The sequence below is a fragment of the Moschus berezovskii genome, chromosome 11, assembly GCF_049115385.1.
Source record: "Moschus berezovskii isolate FMDL1 chromosome 11, NW_MosBer_1.0, whole genome shotgun sequence".
Taxonomy (NCBI): Eukaryota; Metazoa; Chordata; class Mammalia; order Artiodactyla; family Moschidae; genus Moschus; species Moschus berezovskii.
In genome coordinates this window covers 19,928,335-19,950,420 of record NC_142470.1, presented here as the reverse complement: position 1 = coordinate 19,950,420, position 22,086 = coordinate 19,928,335, and the positions used below count along the sequence as shown (strand labels likewise).

Below are 22,086 nucleotides of genomic sequence, written 5' to 3'. Positions count from 1 at the left end.
ATTAAAAAAATTTTATTAGGTAAATATTTCAAATATGCCTAAGAGTAAAGATGGATATAATGAGCCTCTGTCTATCCATCTCCTTGCTTCAGTGTCATCTGCTTTTCCTCCATTCCCTTTTGGGTGGTGATTGTGGGATTGACTTGTGTTGTTAGCAGTTTAAATTGCTGTAGAAGGTAGTTTTGAAAATTGTTGTTGTTGCTGTTCAGTCACTCAGTCGTGTCTTTGCGACCCCATGGGCTGCAGCATGCCAGGCTTCCCTGTCCTTCACTATCTTCCAGAGTTTGCTCAAACTCATGTGCATGAATCAGTGATGCCATCCAATCATCTCATCCTCTGCCGCCCTCTTCTCCTGCTTCAGTCTTTCCCAGCATCAGGGTCTTTTCCAGTGAGTAGGCTCTTCTCATCACATGGCCACAGTTACTATGGAGGGAATTCCCTGGTGGTCTAGTGGTCTAGTGGTTAGGACTCCATGCTTTCACTGCCAAGGGCCCAGGTTTATTGCTTGGTTGGGGAGGCAAGATCCCATGACTCCCCTGCATTGCACAGCAGATTCTTAACCACTGGACCACCAGGGAAGTCCCTGTACTGAATCCTGAAGGATGTGTAGGAATTAACTAGTGAAAAGGTAGAAAGAAAGGGAGAGCTTTCTGCACATGGGGATTGAAATTAGAGCCTCAGATCTGTTCAGTGCACTGGGAAGGAGCTTAGGTTTTTCAATGGTAGGGAGGGACAAGAGATAAGTGAAACTGGAGAGAGAAGTGTTTTTGGTTTTGGTTTAAAGTGGAGTGGCATGCTTTTGATGGGTTTTATTCAGGGGCGGTTTCAGCTTTAGCATCAGTCCTTCCAATGAACACCCAGGATTGATCTCCTTTAGAATGGACTGGTTAGATCTCCTTGCAGTACAAGGGACTCTCAAGAGTTTTCTCCAGCACCACAGTTCAAAAGCATCAATTCTTCGGCGATCAGCTTTCTTCACAGTCCAACTCTCACATCCATACATGACCACGGAAAAAACCATAGCGTTGACTAGACGGACCTTTGTTGGCAAAGGTCCTCATGCGACAAGATGACTCACTGGAAAAGGCTCTGATGCTGGGAAAGGTCGGGGGCGGGAGGAGAAGGGGACGACAGAGAATGAGATGGCTGGATGGCATCACCGACTCTGTGGACATGAGTTTGAGTGAACTCCGGGAGTTGGTGATGGACAGGGAAGCCTGGTGTACTGGGATTCATGGGGTCGCGGAGAGTCGGACACGACTGAACTACTGAACTGAACTGAACTGATTCAGGGGTGTGAGATCAGATATGGGGATAAGATTATTCTGCCTGTAGAAAGGGGTAACTTTGAAGCAGGGGTTGTGCCTGTTAGTTCCTCAGTTGTGTCCAACTCTTTTTGACACTGTGGACTGCAGCCCTCCAGGCTCGTCTGTCCACGGGATCTTCCCGACCCAGGGATCGAACCCAGGTCTCCTGCATTGCAGGCAGATTCTTTACCATCTGAGCCACCAGGGAAGCAGGAGTTAGGATTGTAATTGATCAGGAAAAGCTCTGTGAGCTCCCTCTGAGATATTGGCAGTGGGTGGTGAAGGAAGACACAGAAGAGACAATAAGGAGGTGTACATCCTGAGGGCTTGGTGATCATTAGGTTGTTGTTCAGTCGCTAAGTCATGTCTGACTTTTTGCTCCCTCGTGAACTGCAGCATGCTAGGTTTTCCTCTCTTTCACTGTCACCTGCAGTTTGCTCAGATTCATGTCCATTGCGTTGGTGATACCATCCAGCCATCTCATCCTCTATCGCCCCCTTCTTGTCTTGCCCTCAATCTTTCCCAGCATCAGGGTCTTTTCCAATGAGTTAGTTGTTTGCATCAGGTGGCCAAAGTATTGGAGCTTCAGCATCAGTCTTTCCAATGAATATTCAGAGTTGATTTCCTTTAGGACTGACTGGTTTGATGTCCTTGCAGTCCAAGGAACTCTCAAGGGTCTCCTCCAGCACCACAGTTCAAAAGCATCAATTCTTAGACACTCAGCCTTCTTTATGGTCTAACTCTCACATCTGTTCATGGCTGCTGGAAAAACGATAGCTTTAGGATTGACTGGTTGGATCTTTTTGCAGTTCAAGGGACTCTCAAAAATCTTCTTCAGCACCACAGTTTGAAAGCATCAATTCTATGGCACTCAGCCTTCTTTACGGTCCAACAGCATCCATACATGACTACTAGAAAAACCGTAGCTTTGACTGTACAGATCTTTGTCAGCAAAGTGATATCTCTACTTTTTAATACACTGGCTAGGCTTGTCATAGCTTTCCTTCCAAGAAGCAAGTGTCTTTTAATTTCGTGGCTGCTGTCACTGTCCACAGTGATTTTAGAGTCCAAGAAAATTAAAATTGCCATTGTTTCCTCATATATTAGCCAGGAAGTGATAGGACCAAATGCCATGATCTTAGTTATTTGAATATTGAGTTTTAACCCAGCCTTTTCACTCTCCCCTTTCACCTTCATCAAGAGGGCTCTTTTTAGTACCACTTTGCCTCCTGCCATTAGAGTGGCATCATCTGCATTTCTGAGGTTGTTGATATTTTTCACAATGAAAGTTGTGAGAGAGTTAAGTTCTTGAATTTTCTGGATAGAAAAAAAGAGCTTTTGTCTTTCGTAAAGGTCTCTTCTCAGTCAATATCACAAATACACTGAGTTCACTAAAGACCTCGATCCTGAGTTATAGGCTGGACCCCTGCTTCTTCATAAAGATCATCTGAAACAATGGATGTTTCAGTTTGATGTTGTGTGGCTTGTTGATCAGTGGGTAACTCTGTCTGTATGTGTGCCTCTCTCCCTTTGGGAATGCTGTTTTACTTTAGGAAAAATGCTCTATTTAAAAAAAAATTCAAATGTATAAACCGAAGAAACTGTTCATAACTGCCGCTCCCACTACTGTTGTTAACAAGATGGAAGATGGTGTACATTCTCTTTCCCTCCATGCCTACCCCGCAAACCCTGCCCACACACTAGCTTGTGATTTTGCAGAATTGGGATCTCATGATGCATACTCTTCTGAGAGAGGTTTTTGTCGTGTAGTGGTATATCAATATTGTTCTGATCAGATAAATGTAAAGTAAACCTATTCTTTTTAATGGTTCCACAATATTTCGTTATATAGGTATGTCATAATTTATTTGTGTAATTTCCTATTAGTGGGTATTCATCACTCATTTCTTTGAGTTCTCTAAACTAGTGCTGTTCAGAAGAACTTTCTCTGATGGAGATGTTCCAAGATCTGCTCTGTCCAACATGGCAGCAAATAGCCATGTGTGATTATTGAGCATTTGAAATGTGCTCAGTGTGCCTAAGGAACTGAATTTGACATTTTCTTCCATCTTAGTTAAGTCTAAGTAGCCACATGTAGCTAGTGGCTACTGTATTGGACAACACAGAGTCAAGTTAGGTCATCAAGCTGTTTGCTTGGATCATGTTACTTGGACCTTCATAAATTACAGTTTAATGTTTCTTTGATGTTTAACAGTCATATGAGGTTTCTTTTGTAAACCTGTTTTAAAGAAATACTGTCCAGTTAGAGTTCCTTAGAGAGAGAGCTATGAAATGCTTCTCAAGTATAGTTCCAAAAGAAAGCTTCTCTTTCCAGACATATCAGTATGCTTCTTTTATCAAGTAAATGGTGTCCCTCTACCTTATTATACATCACTTTTTGCCTTGGTTGCCATGGAGTCCGATTTTTGGAGTCTGGTTTTTGGTTCTGCTACAGGGGGTGATCTTTTCCCTTTCTTCACTCCCCCCCACCAAACGACATAGTTTTCCTTTCATTCTGAGTTTGAAGATGTCATTATGTGTATGCTTTTCCTAGTAAACCGCTTCTCTTTTTGAAAATGATTAGATTTATGTCAAGTTTTTGAAATCTAAGACTTCACTAAAAAAAGATTACTACAGTATATATACTGCATCCTTCCCACAACTTGTACATACACACACATACCGTATATCCTAGTAGGGCCATTATATTGTCATGTGTAGGAATCCTGTCTGTCATCATAGTGGGGAGCACGCATATTTAAAATCTGAAATAGACTTTCCACCTGGGTTGTAGAAAATTACTTAAGTGCATTATGGTTGGTTACATTTTATTCAATTATGACTTGAACTTGGGTTCTTTTACCCTCTTTTGCGCTGTCAGTATAATGCTCTACTTTGGCTTTCTTTGGGACTATATGGAAAATCTTCCTTTGCTTGAATTTAAAGTGCATTCTTCAGGATTTCCTAGTTCCACATGGCACCTTGTAGATAAATATTAACTGCTAAATGGTGGGGCAAAATATTTTTTGGACTCCCCCCCCCAAAAAAAATAGCAGTGTTGAGGAGTATAACCTTAATTTTAAAACATTTTACTCTTCCTGTGTCTCTGCCAAGTTTCTTCAGGATACCCTTAGATTTTACATGGACTTTAGAATTAGAAGGCCTCAGAATGTGCTGAAAAATTTTTAATAAATTCCTTTGCCTGTAAGGAAGTAGGATAGAACCAGGAAACTGCTGATGTGGTAACCAGGATAGCACACTAAAACCATCTGTGTAACTCCTGGCAGGAATAAAATGACAAAACAAGATCTTGGAGAGTGGGTGTTACCAGGTGTGTGATCAAAAAGATAAATACATTCTCAAATGATTAAATTGGCCGAGTGCCTTGAGCACCCATGGGACTGTTGCGTGTATTCTTATGTGCAGACATAGCCGTCAAGGTTGAGCATTTTTAGCATAGTTAGGAAATTGGGACCGGAAAAGACTGGAAGCAGAGGATTTTAACATTGCTTGGAGTCTTTGGAGCTGTAGACTCTGGATGTGAACTTGAGGAAACTGCGTGGAATTTCAAGTGTAACATGATAAACATCCAATGATATTTGCAGGAGAGCCACAGTCAGGCTCTCTAGGATAGAATGAAGAGGGCAGCACATATAGAATGAAGAGGAGACCCTACGAGAACATGTTTGTCCTATTTAACAGTGGGCTTTGAAAAAGACAGGGACCACGTTAAGACTCTTCTTTTTTTCTTGAGAATTGAAGGAAGATGGAAGCTGAGGACTTTTTCATACTATTTAATGACTTTGTGATTTTTGGAAAAAGCAAAAATGAACAGTTTTTCATTCTAACTCAAATTAGAAATACTTAGGTTAAATATAGTACAGCTTCAAATACTTAAAAGAGAACTTGTAGATATTTGGTTTATGAAGGAATGTCATGGTTTTGAATGAGATTTTTGCTCTCTCGAATTGACCATGGTTCGCTTAAGAGTAATTCTTCTAAGCCCTTTTCCTCAATTTAGCCGGACTATTTGGTGTTCACTAAGCTTGCATGTTCTGAGTATCACCAAGCTCAAAGTCAGTAGATCTCCAGTGTATATATGCATTTAGTTTTCAGTGCATATAAAAGTTATGTTTACATTATACTATATTGTGTGCAAGAGCATTACATCTAAAAAATGTACATATCTTAATTTTAAAATATTTTATTGCTAAAAAAGAGCGGGGCTTTCCTGGTGGCTCAGTGGTAAAGAATCCACCTGCCAATGCCAGAGATAGGGTTTGATCCCAGGGTCAGGAAGAATCCCCTTGAGAAGGAAATGGCAACCCACTCCAATTTTATTGCCCAGGAAATCCCATGGACAGAGGAGCCTGGCGAGGCTACAGTCCATGAGATGCCTAGAAAGCAGCTGAGCACACACACTCATACTTAGTTGCTAAGTCATGTCTGACTCTTTGTGACCCCCACGGACTGTAGCCTTGCCAAGCTCCTCTCTTCATGTGATTTCCCAGGCAAGAAAACTGGAGTGGGTTGCCGTTTCCTTCTCCAGGGGATCTTCTTGATCCCAGGGATCAACAGCTTTCTAACCATCATCTGACAACGCAGGGTTGTCACACACCTTCAATTTCTAAAGAACATAGTATCAGCAAAGTGCAATAAAATGAGGTCTGTGCATGTAATGGAGAATTCCCAGATAGTGACATCGGGAAGGCTCTCTTTGGAGATCTTTAGTTTTCTATAGAGAATCCCCCAGTTTCTCACCAGGAGTGTTGGGGGTTTCTGGTTCCTGGCCTTCCGGGAGTTGGAAACAGGGCAGAGGGCCACATACTTGTATGTGTAGGCTGCCAGTTAGTTTGCCGATTCCAGCCCTGCAGCTCAAGTCACCACTGCCCGGTATCCGCTCACGTGGAGCAGCTTTCCTTCACTCTCTCCAGGGAACAGTCCTCTGGTTTCTTAAGGGGCTTCACCAGCTCCGTCATCTCCCCTCTTGCGGGCCCATCTTTCCAGATACATGGAGCCTGGGAGTGCTGGGTCTCAAGGACTCTAAGGGAAGAATCTAGTCTCCTCTTTGTTATTACCTCTGTAATTTATACTGTGTTAAATCTGTTAACCACTGTATTTTCTTCTTTTGTTCTTTTTGTCTTTGCAGGTTATTATCTTTTATATTGATTTACTGTCATTTTAACTAGGCTTGGAAGGGAGAGGAGATAATATATAGTTAGTGTGCCACTAAAGTGTTTGTCGGCTGATGGTGGTAGGGTGGCATATTTTATGATCACCCGGCCTTATTTTATGATCGAGCTTCCCTGGTGGCCCAGGGGTAAACAATCTACCTGCCAGAGCAGGAGATGCGGGTTCAATCCTTGGGTGGGGAAGATGCCCTGGAGAAAGAAATGGCAATCCACTCTAGTGCTCTTTCCTGGGAAATCCCATGGAAAGGGATATCGTCCCCACAGTCCATATCGAAAATGACTTAGCAACTAAACAGCAATTATTTTATTTCATTAACATTTTATTTCAGTGTCTAAACTACTTGTCAAAAATGTAATCAAAATTGAAATCATGGCAGATAATAATTTTTCTCCTTTTTAAAATATTTTTAAATGTTAAAATTCAATCACTCTTTTGCTAATCTGATTTTTAGGAATGAAAGAACAAAGCGCTACAAGTCAGGTACCTTTAAATGATTCATAATTACTCACACAAATGCATGTAAACTTGGATATGCAATTAGGCAGCTCATTATGTTGCAAATGCAATTACATGCTCAAATTCATGGTCACTCCCTTGGCTCACCCAGCTGTCTCTCTTGTCTTAGGCTTATTTATGATCGGTTATTAGTAATCCCCAGCTGTCAGAATTTGAAAATACATGCTGGTGCTAGTGGTGTCATTCAGCTAATAATGGAGGGAAAGTTTGAAAAGGAAGTTTGCCTTTGAGTTTATGTACGCAGGGTTGGTCGTCTTAGTTGGCAAAATCCCATTCCCCTTCTGAAGGTACAGGCTTTCCATTTAGAAAAATTATCATTAATAGTGGTTAATGATATTTACAGTACAGAATACACCATCATCTCTCATCTGCCATTCTGAAGTCCAAAAAGCCCTTAGTTGTTTTTTTGTTTTGCTTTGTTTTATTATAACTCATTGGCGGCAAAATCAGAAATGCTTCATTAGGACTCAAATCTGACATGTAATGGCAAGACTCTTTCTAGTTGTTTATGCAGATCACTAGCTTGAAGATGTATGTACTTTGCCTCAGAGAACTTTTAACGTGTTTAGTTATGGACCACTGACCCAAACACCACAAAGACTTTACATAAATGCAGTATACATTCTGTGTTACCTTTTGAAAGTCCCTAAGGTTCTGAGTTTCAGATGCTTTTTGGCCCCAGCAGTTTCTAATAAAGAATATTGGCCTTACAGTGAGAGTAACAGACTCCACATTAGATATGGGTTAAAATTCTAGTAGGGGGAAGCTTTAACTGATATATGTATTAGACCACTTGGTTATTTTACATACAGTTAGTTTCCCATTTTGATTCAGAGTTACTGTGAAAAAAGAAAGACGTTATTGTATAATGATATAGTTCTACTAAATGGAGTAGTTAAGAGTTTTCTTAGTTACTAAAGTTTTTTAAATTGTTTTTTAGATAATTAGTTTAAAACTCAAGATAACAGTTTCATATTTAATTGCTGTTCTATATTGTCTGACTTTTAGATTAATAGTAGGAAATACTCAGTATTGTTACAAGTAAATGGAAAAAACTGTCATCTATATTGAGTTAGTACAGTTGGTTCTTTGTCTCTAATAATGTCAATAATTGTTATTTTAATCACCCTCCATCTGTTGAAACCATCCATCCAGTAATCCTCAGTGCTTAGTTCTGCCTTAACCCAGCTTTAGGTGTGGCACAGTGGTTTTTCAAAAGAAAAAGAAGGGAAAGGGTACCGTTTTCTGTCAACTCTCTGAGAATTTTAATATTCATTGTCTTTCCTCCCCACTCTTCATCATTTTTGTCCATTATCAAAATATACGAGAATTTTGAGGTTTTAAACTAGGCATATATGCCTAACCTCTTACAGGTAGCTTGTAATTATGCAGACAGATAATCTTGGGCACGTGGCATGTATTTTCATGTACCTTCAAATTGGTTCTTTTGCCCAAATGGATTAGAGCAAGCAGATACTTGGCTGCATTTGAGTCAACGGCGTCCCATAGCACACCGATAAAGATCCCCTCCTCTTTTGAAGGACAGGTATTTCTGTTTAAATTGGTTGTCATTAAAGTTGCCAAAAGACACCTCAGTATCCTTTATAGCAGTTCGTTGAGTCAGTTTCCAATTCTGTACTTTTACTGACCTGTGACTTTAGAAAATTCTTTAAAAATAAACAGTGGAAGATCATTCACAGATCACTGAAGTTTAAAATAGGAGAATCTTCACCAAGTTTCTGAAACAAAACTCTTACGGTACATAAAAATGTAGATCATCAAAGAATAATCAGTTTTGACTGCATTAGAGAATATAGCAATATAATGATACTACAGAAAACCTAAAAGCTTTTGAGACAGTAGTAATAGTACGTCGGTTGTAAAAAAAAAAAAAAGATGTTCAAGTTGTGAAGCCTGAATTTTAAGAATAAGTTAATTTATTTTTAAATCTTAGTTGAAGGATTAACATTTTATGAGTAAGGATGGTGAGGAATTTTTACACATGAATTAATATTGTGGTCATTACAAATACATCAGAGCTGTGCATGATGTGGTTAAACCCTCTTTGTTGGTTAAGCCGACCACTGTTTTTGCAACTTACTGGGGGTAGACCTTTGCGGAAAGCTCTTATGTGGATAAAACCTCTAGTTAATGCCAGCTAAATCAGTAATTTCAACTTTGTTATCATCATTTTGATGTTTTTTTTCTCTGAGTAGGAAGTAGGGAAACGTGATTAATAAAATCAGCTCATTAGACTTTCTTGTTTTTGATGGAACTATTTCCTCCTGTAAAATTTGATGGTTGTGAATTTGATGGCAGAGATTATTAACCTAGCCAGACTTGTCCCTAGAGAGGCAATCTGAAACAATTCCATTAGAATCCAGATAATGATCAGAACGAGTGCTGTGAAACATAATAAAAAAGAACCACGTCAAAGTAAGTTCAGATTGGTCTGATATTTTGATTGTCCTACATCTCTTCCCCCAAGAATAGTCAGTAAACACAGAGTAGTATCTTTTCATTGTCTTTGAGCCCCATGTTTATGACTGATTTAAGGTTTAAATGTGAAACTATTGTGAGGTCCTAGACAATTTAAAAAATACTTTTGCCAGACAAGACCCTTTAAGTCTTATTTGGAAATCTTAAATGTATTCATTTGTGTTTTATGTATGAATTGATTTATTTATGAAACACTTTAACACCTGCTACTTGGCAGGCAGTGTTCTAGGTACTGGAAATTAAGCATTTAAAACAGGTGAAGTTTAGACCCTCCCATAAGAACCTACCTTGGATCTTATATGTCCTGGAAAAGTGCTAATAGTGAATACACCTTGTTCCTCTCTGAAAGAGAAGACTGCCGTCCTGAGTTGTACAGCAGCACATGGTAGAGCTTCATTTTTGCAGATTTGTGACTGATGGAAAGCAGATTCCTTTGTAACTCCGGTGCCTAAAGTCTCACTCTCAGGAGGTGCCCCGTGGTTTTCCTAGCTTGCTCACATCTTCATTCCAACCAGAAGTCCTTTCAGATCTACTTATCCCAACCCAGCCTGTTTCATCTGGCCCTCACTTGTCTTCCACATGGACTCAGTGCGATCTCAGTGCATTGCTTTAAGTAGCTGAGTGTGTGTGCATGTGCATGCGTGTGCACACACATACACGCTCCAGTTAGGTTTAACTCCTTGGGGGATAAGACCATGGTCGGGGACTTTGGTTTAGCACAGTGTTTTGTATCTAGTAGTAATTAATATCAGTATTTGTTGACTTTAAGCGACTGTCCTAAAATTGCTGAATATCAGAACAGTTTCTTTAAGTGGTCTACATTGATTTTTTTTTTTAATACCTTGCATTTCTTGAAGATTTGTCTTTTATGGTTAGTCCAACCACTTAGTGGACTAACAGACCTTTCCTTCTGTTTTTAAGAATTATATAGATTATGCTAGTAAGAAAATTCTCAGTGGTACTTTTTAATGGTCATTAAGAGTTGTTTTTCTTGTTCATGAGCCCCATAGCCTTTGGCAGGAGTGGTGGGATCTCTCTCTCTCTAATCAGGCAAAATAATAAAACTAAATTAGTATGGCTATATCTAACATCTGCTTTTTTCTTTTTTTTTTAATGGTTGAAGAGGATATTGGGGCCATTTTTCTTTGATGTAACTCTCTTCCTCCTGCTTCCTTTCTCCAAAAAGTTTAAGCTAGATTTAATAATTTCCACTATGACTTTTGTTTTTTTTGCCCCCTGTTTAATTGATTACTATCAGAATACACAGGCAGGTAGATCCATTTTGTAAAAGCCCAGAGTTCTCTCTTGTGAAGGCCTTTACCATGAGTTTGGCTTTCCTGCTGAGTGTTATTTCCTGTGGGATAAATGTTGACCTCAGTGGTGAGGCATCTGGTGGGAAAGATTTGTATCAAGGGCAAAAAAGTGAAAAACAGTCATTATTTTATGGAAGTAATTGGGTTACAAATTGAAGTATTCATATTTTATTACTTGGTTATAAATTCTCTTGAATCCTTTGTTCCTCAGCCTTTCGTTGGGACTAATTGTGGATCTTGGCCACGCCTTTTAGGTTAAATCTGAAGAATTCTATACACACAATTTTTATTTTTTCATCAATTAAATGAAATGGACCATACAAGATACAATGTAATTATCAAGTCATTGAAAACTCTTAAGAAAGGGTGATTCTCCTTTTTTTTAGACTTTGTCATGCATGACAAACTTAAAAAATCTGCTGTGCCAGGTGTATGCCTTTGTAAATTCTATTTATGTTTTGAAAGAGGGAGGTAATGGAACTATATAGATGGATGTTATTCTTAGTACCTGAATTATTATTTATTTTTCATAGTTCTCATGTAAGAATATTCATTAATATCATTGTATCCCAAACTGAGAATTTTTTCCCCTTGGAAGCCTAAGCTTCTTCCTACTTTGTTTATTCTCTTCCATTATAGACTTGATGATGCATTTTGCAGTTATTTCTCAGTACTTCTGATGGAATCAAAGATTTTAGAAGTATGTTTACGGAAACTGGTTGTAAAGTAACTGACCCTTAGTTGATATGATGAGGGTATACACTTGCTAACCTTTTCGTCAACCCGGCAGGTTTTGGGTCCTGCTCCCAGGTGGTGTTCCTTCTTGGACAACTTGACAGAAGAATTAGAAGAGAACCCAGAAAGCACAGTTTATGATGATTACAAATTTGTCACCAAGAAAGACCTTGAAAATTTAGGTAAAAGAAAATTACGATGAAATATTTATAAAATTATTTCTACTTGTTTTGAATTTTGAACATCAGAAGTGATGGAGTCACATTTATCTGATGTTGCAAATCTTCTCTTTCTGACAAATCAGGTATTAAACATAGTACATATAGTGTCTGCTTAGAAGATTCAGATAAGTTCAATCTACTGAAGTATTTTTGTGTGTTAAGTGAGGAACAATTTTTAGCCTACCACCTGTGTATAGGAAAATGCCAGTCCAGGAAGCAGTGACTTTCTTTGAAATACTATTTGAATATAATAAGATTGTGAGAAATCTCAGAGACTGCACATAAATGATTTTTGTCTCCCTTGTAGGTTTGCTTATTAATAGACCCAATCCACAACTTAGAAACCATGGGTTGAATCCTCAAATATGTAGAACCTTAACTGATACTTGGGTTTAAAGAATACAAACGAAAAATGCTTCTTAATAATGGCCAACATTAGAATAGGGCTTACATGTGCCCAGGCAGTATTCTGAATGTTTTATATACCTTTTATTTAATCCTCACACCTGTGGAGTGGATACTATTATAATTTCATTTTATAGGTAAAGAAACTGAGGCATGGAAAGATTAAAGTAACTTGCCAAAGGCTTCAGTGGTGGTAAATGTAGGGTTAGAATTTAAACCTAGAGTCCTTGCTTTTAACTAACCTCAGCCATAGTGACACCCTGAAGAACACATTTGTCTTAGTTGACTAGCTAGTTTGCAGGATGAGAGTAGGTTTTGTTAATCTTGTTCTCATGGGAAAAGGCTGCATAGCAAATTATTGAGAATAGGAAAACAGGATCCATTCTCCGCAAGCCTAGGCAGCTTAGTTATCTTTAGAACAGAGATATACAATAGCAGTTGAAAATTGAAAGAAAATAGAATCAAGTAACAGATTAGACAAGAGTCTTAAACTTTGTATTTAAACCATATCTTTTAGCACAGTTACTTCAGGCAAAATTATTTTCTGCCAGCTACCACCAAAATAATTCCTTAAATTTCAATGTGTTTAAAAAGAAAAGAGTTGTGTTCAGCCTTTTGAAAAGTGACTCATGGATGAAATAAGGTAAAATAGAGCTTTCTATGGAAATGCCTTCTTAAATATCTCCAGCATAATTTTTACAGTATGGTTTTATGACACTCACCCACATTCTTACACTGGAGAATAAAAAGACATTTTTATTTTGTGGATTTTTAAAAACTACTGTGTTTAGTATATTTTGGGTGCTTTTTCAGTCTCTTGACTATGTTTATTTGGGGTGAGGAAGGCAGTTATAAAGGTTTAAATACGTTTTGTTAAAATACGTTCGTGCTGCCAATTTTTTTCTTCAGATGCTTATTTTTTAATTTATTTATTTGGCTGCACAAGGTCTTAGTTGCAGCACACAGGATCTTTAGTTGTGGCCTGTGAACTCTTAGTTGCAGCGTGTGGGATCTTGTTCCCCAACCAGGGTTCAAATCTAGGTCCCCTGCATTGGGAGCATGGAGTCTTGGCCACTGGACCATCAGGGAAGTCCCCACACTGCCTGTTTTTAAGACTATGGAAATAGATATAATAATCAACAAAATAAATTATACTAGAAATCATGTTCATGTAGATTATTAGGAGATCAATCCTGGGTGTTCATTGGAAGGATTGATGCTAACTAAAGCTGAAACTGCAATACTTTGGCCACTTCGTGTGACGAGTTGACTCACTGGAAAACACTCTGATGCTGGGAAGGATTGGGGGCAGGAGGAGAAGGGGACGTCCGAGAATGAGATGGCTGGATGGCATCACCGACTCTGTGGACATGAGTTTGAGTGAACTCCGGGAGTTGGTGATGGACAGGGAGGCCTGGCGTGCTGTGATTCATGGGGTCGCAGAGAGGTGGACACGACTGAGCGACTGAACTGAACTGAACTGAACCATCAGTATAAACCATTTATCAAATAAGTAGCTTATGTTAAAGTAAAAATAAGGCCATGTAACTGACTTCCCTTGTTTCTTGAGATTATATCATTTGAAAACTTGCAAATTCTGTCATTTCCTAGCTATGGGCTTTAGCAGGTCCTGTACCATGCCATTTCTCAAAATGTGTTTCATGGACCCCTGCTTCTGTAAGAAGTGCTAGGTGGGCAGTATAGTGGCTAATACAGGTTTTAGAGAGGCTGACATGGGCTCACACCTCACCTCTACCGCATAATAGCTCTGTAACTTGACCTGTTAGTTTACTTAACTACATTGTGCCTTGGTTTCCTCATCTATAAAATAATAATAATGGCACCTACCCATTGAGTTGCTTAGAGAATGAATCAGATCATGCCTGAAAATTACTCAGTACAGTAAACAATCCATAATGTTACCTATCATTTTAAGAGATTTGTGGCAAATAAATCTGAGAAATGTTCAGTTTAACCAAGTTAAATCAGTTTCTCTACTGTGGACTTTGAGCCTTTAATGTCATTATACACTGTAAATCACCAGGAGGGAGGAAACTTAATCACAGAACCTCGTCTTCCTCCAAGATCTGTTGGGACTAGTGTTCTCTGGAGCTAAGAATGAGAAAACCTGATGCCAGATCTCTCCTTACAATTGTTTTAATATGAAAAACTTCCTGCTGGATTTTATTCATGACCTAACTTGGAATGGGAATAATTCTGGGCCACAAATATAAGATCTATATACTTAATAGAGGAAATAAAAGATTAGAAAAACACATGGTGCAGGTACCTCAATGCAGATTGTTGTGCATTTGGACATTTCATTAAGGTTCGGCCCGCCCCACTGCCCCTTTAAGTTTCCACTGTGCAAATTCAAACAATGGAGTTTTATTAACCTAACATTTTAGGAAAGTATTTTTCTGACCAAGACTTATAATTACCTTATGAAATTATCCTAAATTTAGGTTTGCCTTTTGATGTTGTTCTATTTAGGTTTTATACACCTATGTGAATTTCCCTAGACTTTATTTGTAGCCCTGGAGCGTTGTTTATTTCTAAAATTTGGAAATCAAAGGTTTCCTTGGAACCTTAGTTACTTAGTATTATACCAACTAAAGCTGCTGTTCATGTGAATTATTTCATAGGCGGCCTTATTCTGAAGATGAATATTCTCGTAACCTTTCTCTGTGTAAATATTTGCAGTTAATAATTTCTATGACATAGGCAGGGCATCCTTATGTGACCCCCAGCACCACTAATTGTAAATGAAATCTACTAAATCTTGGGAACCCTGTGAAAGATACTCTTTAAAACAGGGCTACTAGACACTCATCGGCATTGGACTTTTCATTCATCCATAATGCAGTATGTGTTATATATGTATATATAGTATATAGTATATGTGTTGGTATACCTTTGTCAGTTATTCTGTTTGGGGGGAACACATACCCTTTCTACTTTATTGTTGTAACACAGTTTTTCTTTTGTTTTTGGAAATTACGGGCAGTCTCCCTTCCCCACCTCACTCCCACCCCTACCCTGGCCCTGTTCTTATTTGGCAATATGAAAGTTGACAACCTAGTGTTGAATCTCAGTATTATTTTTAGATTTAAAACTGGCTTATGGAATAAGGGCTTCCCTGGTGGCTCAGAGGGTAAAGCACACTGCCTGCAGTGCGGGAAACCTGGGTTCAATCCCTGAGTTGGGAAGATCCCTTGGAGAAGGAAATGGCAACCCACTCCAGTATTCTTGCCTGGAGAATCCCATGGACAGAGGAGCCTGGTCGGCTATAGTCCACGGGGTCGCAAAGAGTGACACGACTGAGTGACTTCACTTTCATAGAATTAAGAAAACCTGAGAAGCAATAGTATGGGGAGCCCTTCTTTACTAGTCTGTTATAGCTCATGAATACCTTTCCATCATTTTTATGCTTAATACAATATTACATTAAAAATAAGTAAGATAATGTTGCTGAAGTAGAATTAAAATTTTCTTTGCAGTTATTAAAGATTAGTGGTTCTAATCCTTAAATTTTTACTTAGAAGTGAAATTATAAACAAATTGTTGTCCATGAAAAACTGCTGAATTTTAATCAGGATTTCATAAAGATCTGCCCTCTTCTGGTTAACTTCCCCCAGGGCTCACACATCTCATTGGATCACCTTTTCTTCGGGCATATATGCATGGATTTTTCATGGATATAAGGCTCTACCACAAGGTAGGTACAAAACTATAGTTATTTAAGGTGACTGACAATCACTTTGTGGCCATTTCTTCTCTACTTATGTATATTTTTATAAAACCTACTTAAGATTTGTAAAATATCTATGCTTTGATGTAATATTCATGCTGTATATGAGACATGCTGCTTAATATAGTTCTCTTGTTTTTAATTTTCTTCTACTTCATAAAGGTGAAATTGATGGTAAATCCATTTGCTTATGAAGAATATAGGAAAGATAAGATCCGGCAGAAGATAGAAGAAACACGAGCCCAAAGAGTGCAATTAAAGGTAAATATTACAGTCAGCATTCAATCTACTAGAGAAAGGTTCTTCATTTTTATTTTGTTTATTATCTGGAGAAGCTTGCCATCCATTTCTTACTTTTCCCATCCATAGTTTACATCATTCACTAATATTTTTGACATGTTTTATTTGTTGTGAGGGTGGATGCTCTAGTTTCATCCTTATGGTAAAGGTAACGGTGTTGTGGCAACTAATGCCAGGTGAACTGATACTGTTGATCCGACCAAGAAAATGCGATGCTGTTTTCAAACATGTGTTTTTAGACTTTGGAGTGCTGGGGCTTTGCTAATCTCCATTTCTTGGTGACACATGGGAGTGTCTTAGACTAGCTGCTTGGATCATGGGAAACGGTCATCAGACTACGCCAGGGTCCAGACAGGAATCAGGCCACACTAGTCCTGTTATCAGAGAGAATTTAATGTAAAAGAATTGTTACCCGGGTATTAGAGAGGTGAAGAGGCAAAAACACTGCGGTACTGATAAAGGAGGCGGTGGCTACAGGGGGCAGCTAACTCGCCAGCACCAAGCAGTAGGAGACAGGCGGGCCTAGAAACTCGGAGGAGGGCTGACAGCTGGCGGTGGGGCCCTCGAGGTAGGATGAGGCTGTTCCCGGGAGTGTGGGGAAGCCGGAAACTGGACTGCCTTGCTCTGCTGGAGCCACGTCTTTGCTGCCAGGAGACAGATCTGTTGATGTGTGACACCAGCCCTGCAGCCAGCAGAGGGGAAGTGGAAACACCATCTCCTCCTACCTTCCCGGCCTGATCGAGATCGACCACCAAGGACTATGATTGTTTCTAGCTGGACATTTTGTAAAACACACACACACACTTTCAATGCAGAGACTAGTAGCAAACTTTTCTTTTTTCCAGATTATTAGTTAAATGCAGTGAATATGTGTGTGTATATTGGCCAAGGCAGTCTAGGACATGGAGTCCCTTTGTCCCTACTCTTTGCTTTAACCTTCAAAGCTCAATTGTAAGAATTGCAGTACAACTTTTTTTTTTTTTTTGTCCTCCACTAGAAATTGCCAAAAGTTAACAAAGAGCTGGCACTTAAATTAATTGAGGAAGAGGAAGAGAAGCAAAAATCTACCTGGAAAAAGAAAGTTAAGGTAAGATTTTATAAGGCAAAGAAAATATTGATATATTATTTCTCTGTTTCTTGATAGTAAATTGTATCCTTTTACTTTGAAAATGTATTCAGTTTTCCTTGTTCCCTCTGCTTATTAGATGGTATGTGCTCAGTATGGAAAGTTTGTTAAACAGGTAAGAGTATAAAGAAGAAAGTCACTCACGCACTTCTCTCCAGAGGACAGCATCGTTAATCGTGTAGTGAATTTCCTTCCTGTTTTATTTATCTAAAAATTATAAACTGTAAGAGGATACTACTATATATATAATATATATATGTAAAATATTTACCTTGGTTCTGTAAAATAACACATGTGGCTTCCCATTTTACTAAACCATCTTAATAAATATTTTGAGAGCTACATATTTTATCTTGTGGATATATTTTAAATAACCCTTTTATTGTTAAATATTTAGTTTATTGTTTTTCTTTGTAGTCACTAGATTTGTTTATAACTGAAAAAGTAACCAGCTTTTGTTTAGACTTGGCGTTACTGGGTGCATGCACTCTAAGGAATAACTGCTTTCTACCTTCCATCCTTTTTTTTGAACTGTGGTATTGGAGAAGACTCTTGAGAGTCCCTTGGACTGCAAGGAGATCCAACCAGTCCATTCTAAAGGAGATCAGTCCTGGGTGTTCACTGGAAGGACTGATGCTAAAGCTGAAGCTCCAATACTTTGGCCACCTCATGCGACGAGTTGACTCACTGGAAAAGTCTCTGATGCTGGGAGGGATTGGGGGCAGGAGGAGAAGGGGACGACAGAGAATGAGATGGCTGGATGGCATCACTGACTCAATGGACATGAGTTTGGGTGAACTCCGGGAGATGGTGATGGACAGGGAGGCCTGGTGTGCTGTGATTCATGGGGTCACAAAGAGTCAGACACGACTGAGCGACTGAACTGACTGACTGACCTTCCATCCCTGATGTAAAATGGACAAAGGTCGGTCATAAACTAAGGGTCAGCTGGTGGTGTCAAGACAGGAGGCGGATTTTTTCTCATTTTCCCAGAGAAGTGAGAGCTTCCTCATTCTACTCCGTGCTGTTTTCCCATCGGCTTAGATCAGACAGGCAGATAAGTGGGCCGGACTCTTCTCTGGAATGAGTTGTAAAGAGCCTGCAGGACCTGCCTGAGTAGATGGCCAAACTTTGTATCTGGGCCAGCTGTGTCGAGCTGTCCAGAGAGTTTTGTTAGTGTTTATTCTTTCTCTGTTCTCTCTCTAGTTTTTTAACCAGGTAAGTGAATGGAGACAAGTGAGCTCTTCGTGTGTTTATTTTTGTACCATTCTCTTCAGGAGTGTCACGGGGCTGCCACTGAAGAGTCTTGTGTCTGGTCCCCCTTGCTCACCAATTGTGTCATTGTGGGTGACCCTGAGCTTCACTGGGTCATAGCTTGTTCTTCTCTAAGATGAAGAGTGGGACTGAGATGGGGACAAGGGGGCCTTCTTGGTGCTGTGATTGTGTTTGTGGCTGTGTACCTTCCTAATTTCATCAGTGTATCACATGTATGCGTAGAGCTTGAAGTGTTCAAAATGGAAGTGCTTCCGGCTCCCTTGACGTTCTGTTTGGCATGCTACCAGTGATTTTCTTGTTAGCCCAGCCCAAGGATGGTTAGGGAGGTAACTTGTCAGCTTTATAGGTCATTCCCCAAGTTTCATGGATATGATCTTTGGATTTACACGCCCTGAAGCTGCAGTGGGAAGGGAGAGGAGATGGTTTACGCTGCAGAGGTCTTCTTTCCTGTCTACAGTTTATGCATCTGAGTCTGTATGACTTTCAATGTTACAGAGAATACGACACAAATTAATGTTTAATTTTGATACTTTGTGCAGCATGGTTTACACAATGTACAGGAGCCTTTCTTAAAGGTCTTATGATTATGAAGATGCAGGGGGAAAGGCCCCTTTCTCTCTGCCCCGCCTTCTTCACACTCTTGCTGAGGTTAGAGACGGCTGAAGGAGATGGAGAACATAGTTGGCGTTTGCTGTGCCCACGGGTGCAAGATGGTAGCAACAACCCCAAGAGCTGAAAACATGCAGAGTGACCTGCAGAGTCCATGGGAAAGTCATGGTTGTCTGTGCCTTTAAAACAGTTTATAGGGTTATCCTATAAAGAAGCATCCAGCTACGTGCTGTTCATACTGCAAGTGCAAAGAGGAAGAAACCTGAGGAATCCCTCTCTTCCATTAATTTCCCTTCAGCTGTTGGATGCTGGAAGCATGGTGTTTGCAGTGGTGTGAACTCTAGAATACTGCTAGAAAGGGGTATTTGTCATTGACTTTTCAGTAGCTTGCTGATCCAAGTCAGGCCTCATTATCAGAGTTCAGTTTCTTTCCAGAAATACTTAAATTTAGGAAGATCCCCCGGAGAAGGAAATGGCAACACCCTCTAGTATTCTTGCTTGGGAAATCCCATGGACGGAATAGCTTGGTGGACGACAGTCCATGGGATTGCAAAGAGTCAGATGCCACTTAGCTACTAAACAACAGCAACAACAAAAAGTCTGTTGTTAGAGAGCTTGTCTGATTTGTTGTTTAACAGTTTTATCTAATTCAAATGACCTTGGAACTTCCCTGGTGGTCCAGTGGTTAGGACTTGGTGCTTTCCCTGCTGGCACCTGGATTGCATCCCACGGAATTAAGATCCTGCAAGGTGAGGCCAAAAATAAAACAGCAAAAAACAAAGACCTTAAAAACTGGTCCTGAATTAAGGAAAAAGTCCTTCATTATAGTTGTAAAGAATACTTGAAAGAATTGTTAAATCCATCAGCACTTCATTAGTCTTGTCTTTGAACTCAGCTCTTCAAACCCTTAAGAGCCTTAACAGCTCTGGTAACTTCTGATTTAAAAGTCAGCACGGTGCAGTTATGGCCTGCTTTGACTCCAGCTGAAATTTCATGGAGGCAGACAATGAAATATGTTCCCAGATATTGCTCCCACTGATAACATAATTAAATTCTAATAAGATGTTTACCATTCACTTCGTGTTAGATCTGCAATGGCAAGTGACCCACCACATAGTGTCAGGAAGCAATTATCTGGACCTTATCCAAACTTAGAAATGCGGTGGTGTTAATTCTAATTAAGAATCAATTCATTTATTCTTTCAGCTAATATATATTGAGCTCCCAGTAGGTACAAGCACTTTGGGAGAGGCAAGCCAATGGTGATCTACTTGATCTATAAGGGTGTGTGTTGTAGCTAAGCCACTTATCTTACAAGTGCTATTTCTTGCCAAATTTTCACCATTGCCTTAAAGTCTTATATGAAGGTACTTCTCTCGAACTCTGCAGCAGCGCAGCCAGGTACTGTCATGTATGACATCTGTAGGCAAGGTGTGTTCTGTGGTTCAGAGACCGTGGGAGAAGTGTCCTACCAGCCTTAAGGATTCTTCCATACCAGCGTCAGCTTAGATGTTAAGTAATTATTTATCTCCCCAGGCAAAAGACAAAATTGTGCATAGACCCTGGGTTGGGTCAGATCAGTTTAAACATCCAGAATGTTGCGTTTTCAAGCTTTTCAGTACCAGTTAAAGATTGTGTGGTTTCTGTTGTTGTTGTTGTTACAGTTCTGTACGTAGAGTTTTGAAAACTAAGTATTTCTCCGAGGTTTGTTAGGAGTGTTGCCTGCCCTTCCATCCTTCTGTTCACCCTCTTCTTTCCCTTCTCCCATTTTCAGCTCCCCTGACACTCTTGCCTTTTTAGTTCGTTATTTTTGTCTAAAAGTCTGTCTCTTACTGCTGGCCTATGGTGGTACTTCTTGATTTTCAAATGTCAGGCATTGTCTTTTCTTTCTTTTCATTTTATTTTTGTCTTTAAAAATTTATTTAAGCAATAAACTTGATCACCTCCCAAGGACTCTTCAGTAACATAGCTCTCAGTTGTCTGAGAATATTGGAGGCATTGTCTTTTGATAACCTTTCCTCCTTTGTAACTTTGGGTAAGTCAGTATTCAGCATTTCAGTCAGTTCAGTTCAGTCGCTCGGTCGTCTCTGACTCTGCAACCCCATGGACTGCAGCACACCAGGCTTCCCTATCAACAACTCCCGGAGTTTACCCAAACTCAGTGTTCATCGTGTCAGTGAGGGCATCCAACCATCTCATCCTCTTCTCCTCCTGCCTTCAATCTTTCCCAGCATCAGGGTCTTTTCAAATAAGTCAGTTCTTCACATCAGGTGGCCAAAGGATTGGAGTTTCAGCTTCAACATCAGTCCTTCCAAAGAACACCCAGGACTGATCTCCTTTAGGATGGACTGGTTGGATCTCCTTGCAGTCCAAGGGACTCTCAAGAGTCTTCTCCAGCACCACAGTTCAAAAGCATCAATTCTTCGGTGCTCAGCTTTCTTTATAGTCCAACTCTTAGGTCCATTCATGACTACTGGAAAAACCATAGCTTTGACTAGACAGACCCTTGTTGGCAATTTTTTGTGTAGTTGTTATACAAAAACAGCATTCTGACTCAACAACTTAGAGCCAGTAGTTTGCTTACTCTCAGTAGTGGAGAAGCAGGCAGTAAGATAAAGTCGGTTAGGTAGAGCCAGGGGCCACCACAGACAGGTTCGTTTTTTCCAGCCTGTTCCTTAGGCTTTACAAACCATGTCAAGTAGGTTAGTTTATCTTGTTTCCAAGTCTACTACAGATTAGGACAATAGGAAGCCCTGAGTGTATACAATTATCATCTGTTTAAGTTTATAGTTGGGCTACAGTGATAGCGCAGTTAGTAAAGAATCCACCTGCAATG

General features: G+C 39.7%; 1 protein-coding gene across 1 annotated transcript in view; it reads left to right on the top strand.

Annotated features, from left to right (window-relative positions):
• The window catches only part of NOL10 (nucleolar protein 10), an 85,971-nt gene that overhangs the window by 46,363 nt on the left and 17,522 nt on the right, over positions 1–22,086 (top strand). Inside the window, exons 14-17 of the mRNA XM_055399148.2 lie at positions 11,619–11,745; positions 15,828–15,907; positions 16,103–16,201; positions 17,238–17,327. Coding sequence (XP_055255123.1) covers positions 11,619–11,745; positions 15,828–15,907; positions 16,103–16,201; positions 17,238–17,327 — 396 coding nt within the window. The remainder of the gene's footprint in view (positions 1–11,618; positions 11,746–15,827; positions 15,908–16,102; positions 16,202–17,237; positions 17,328–22,086) is intronic.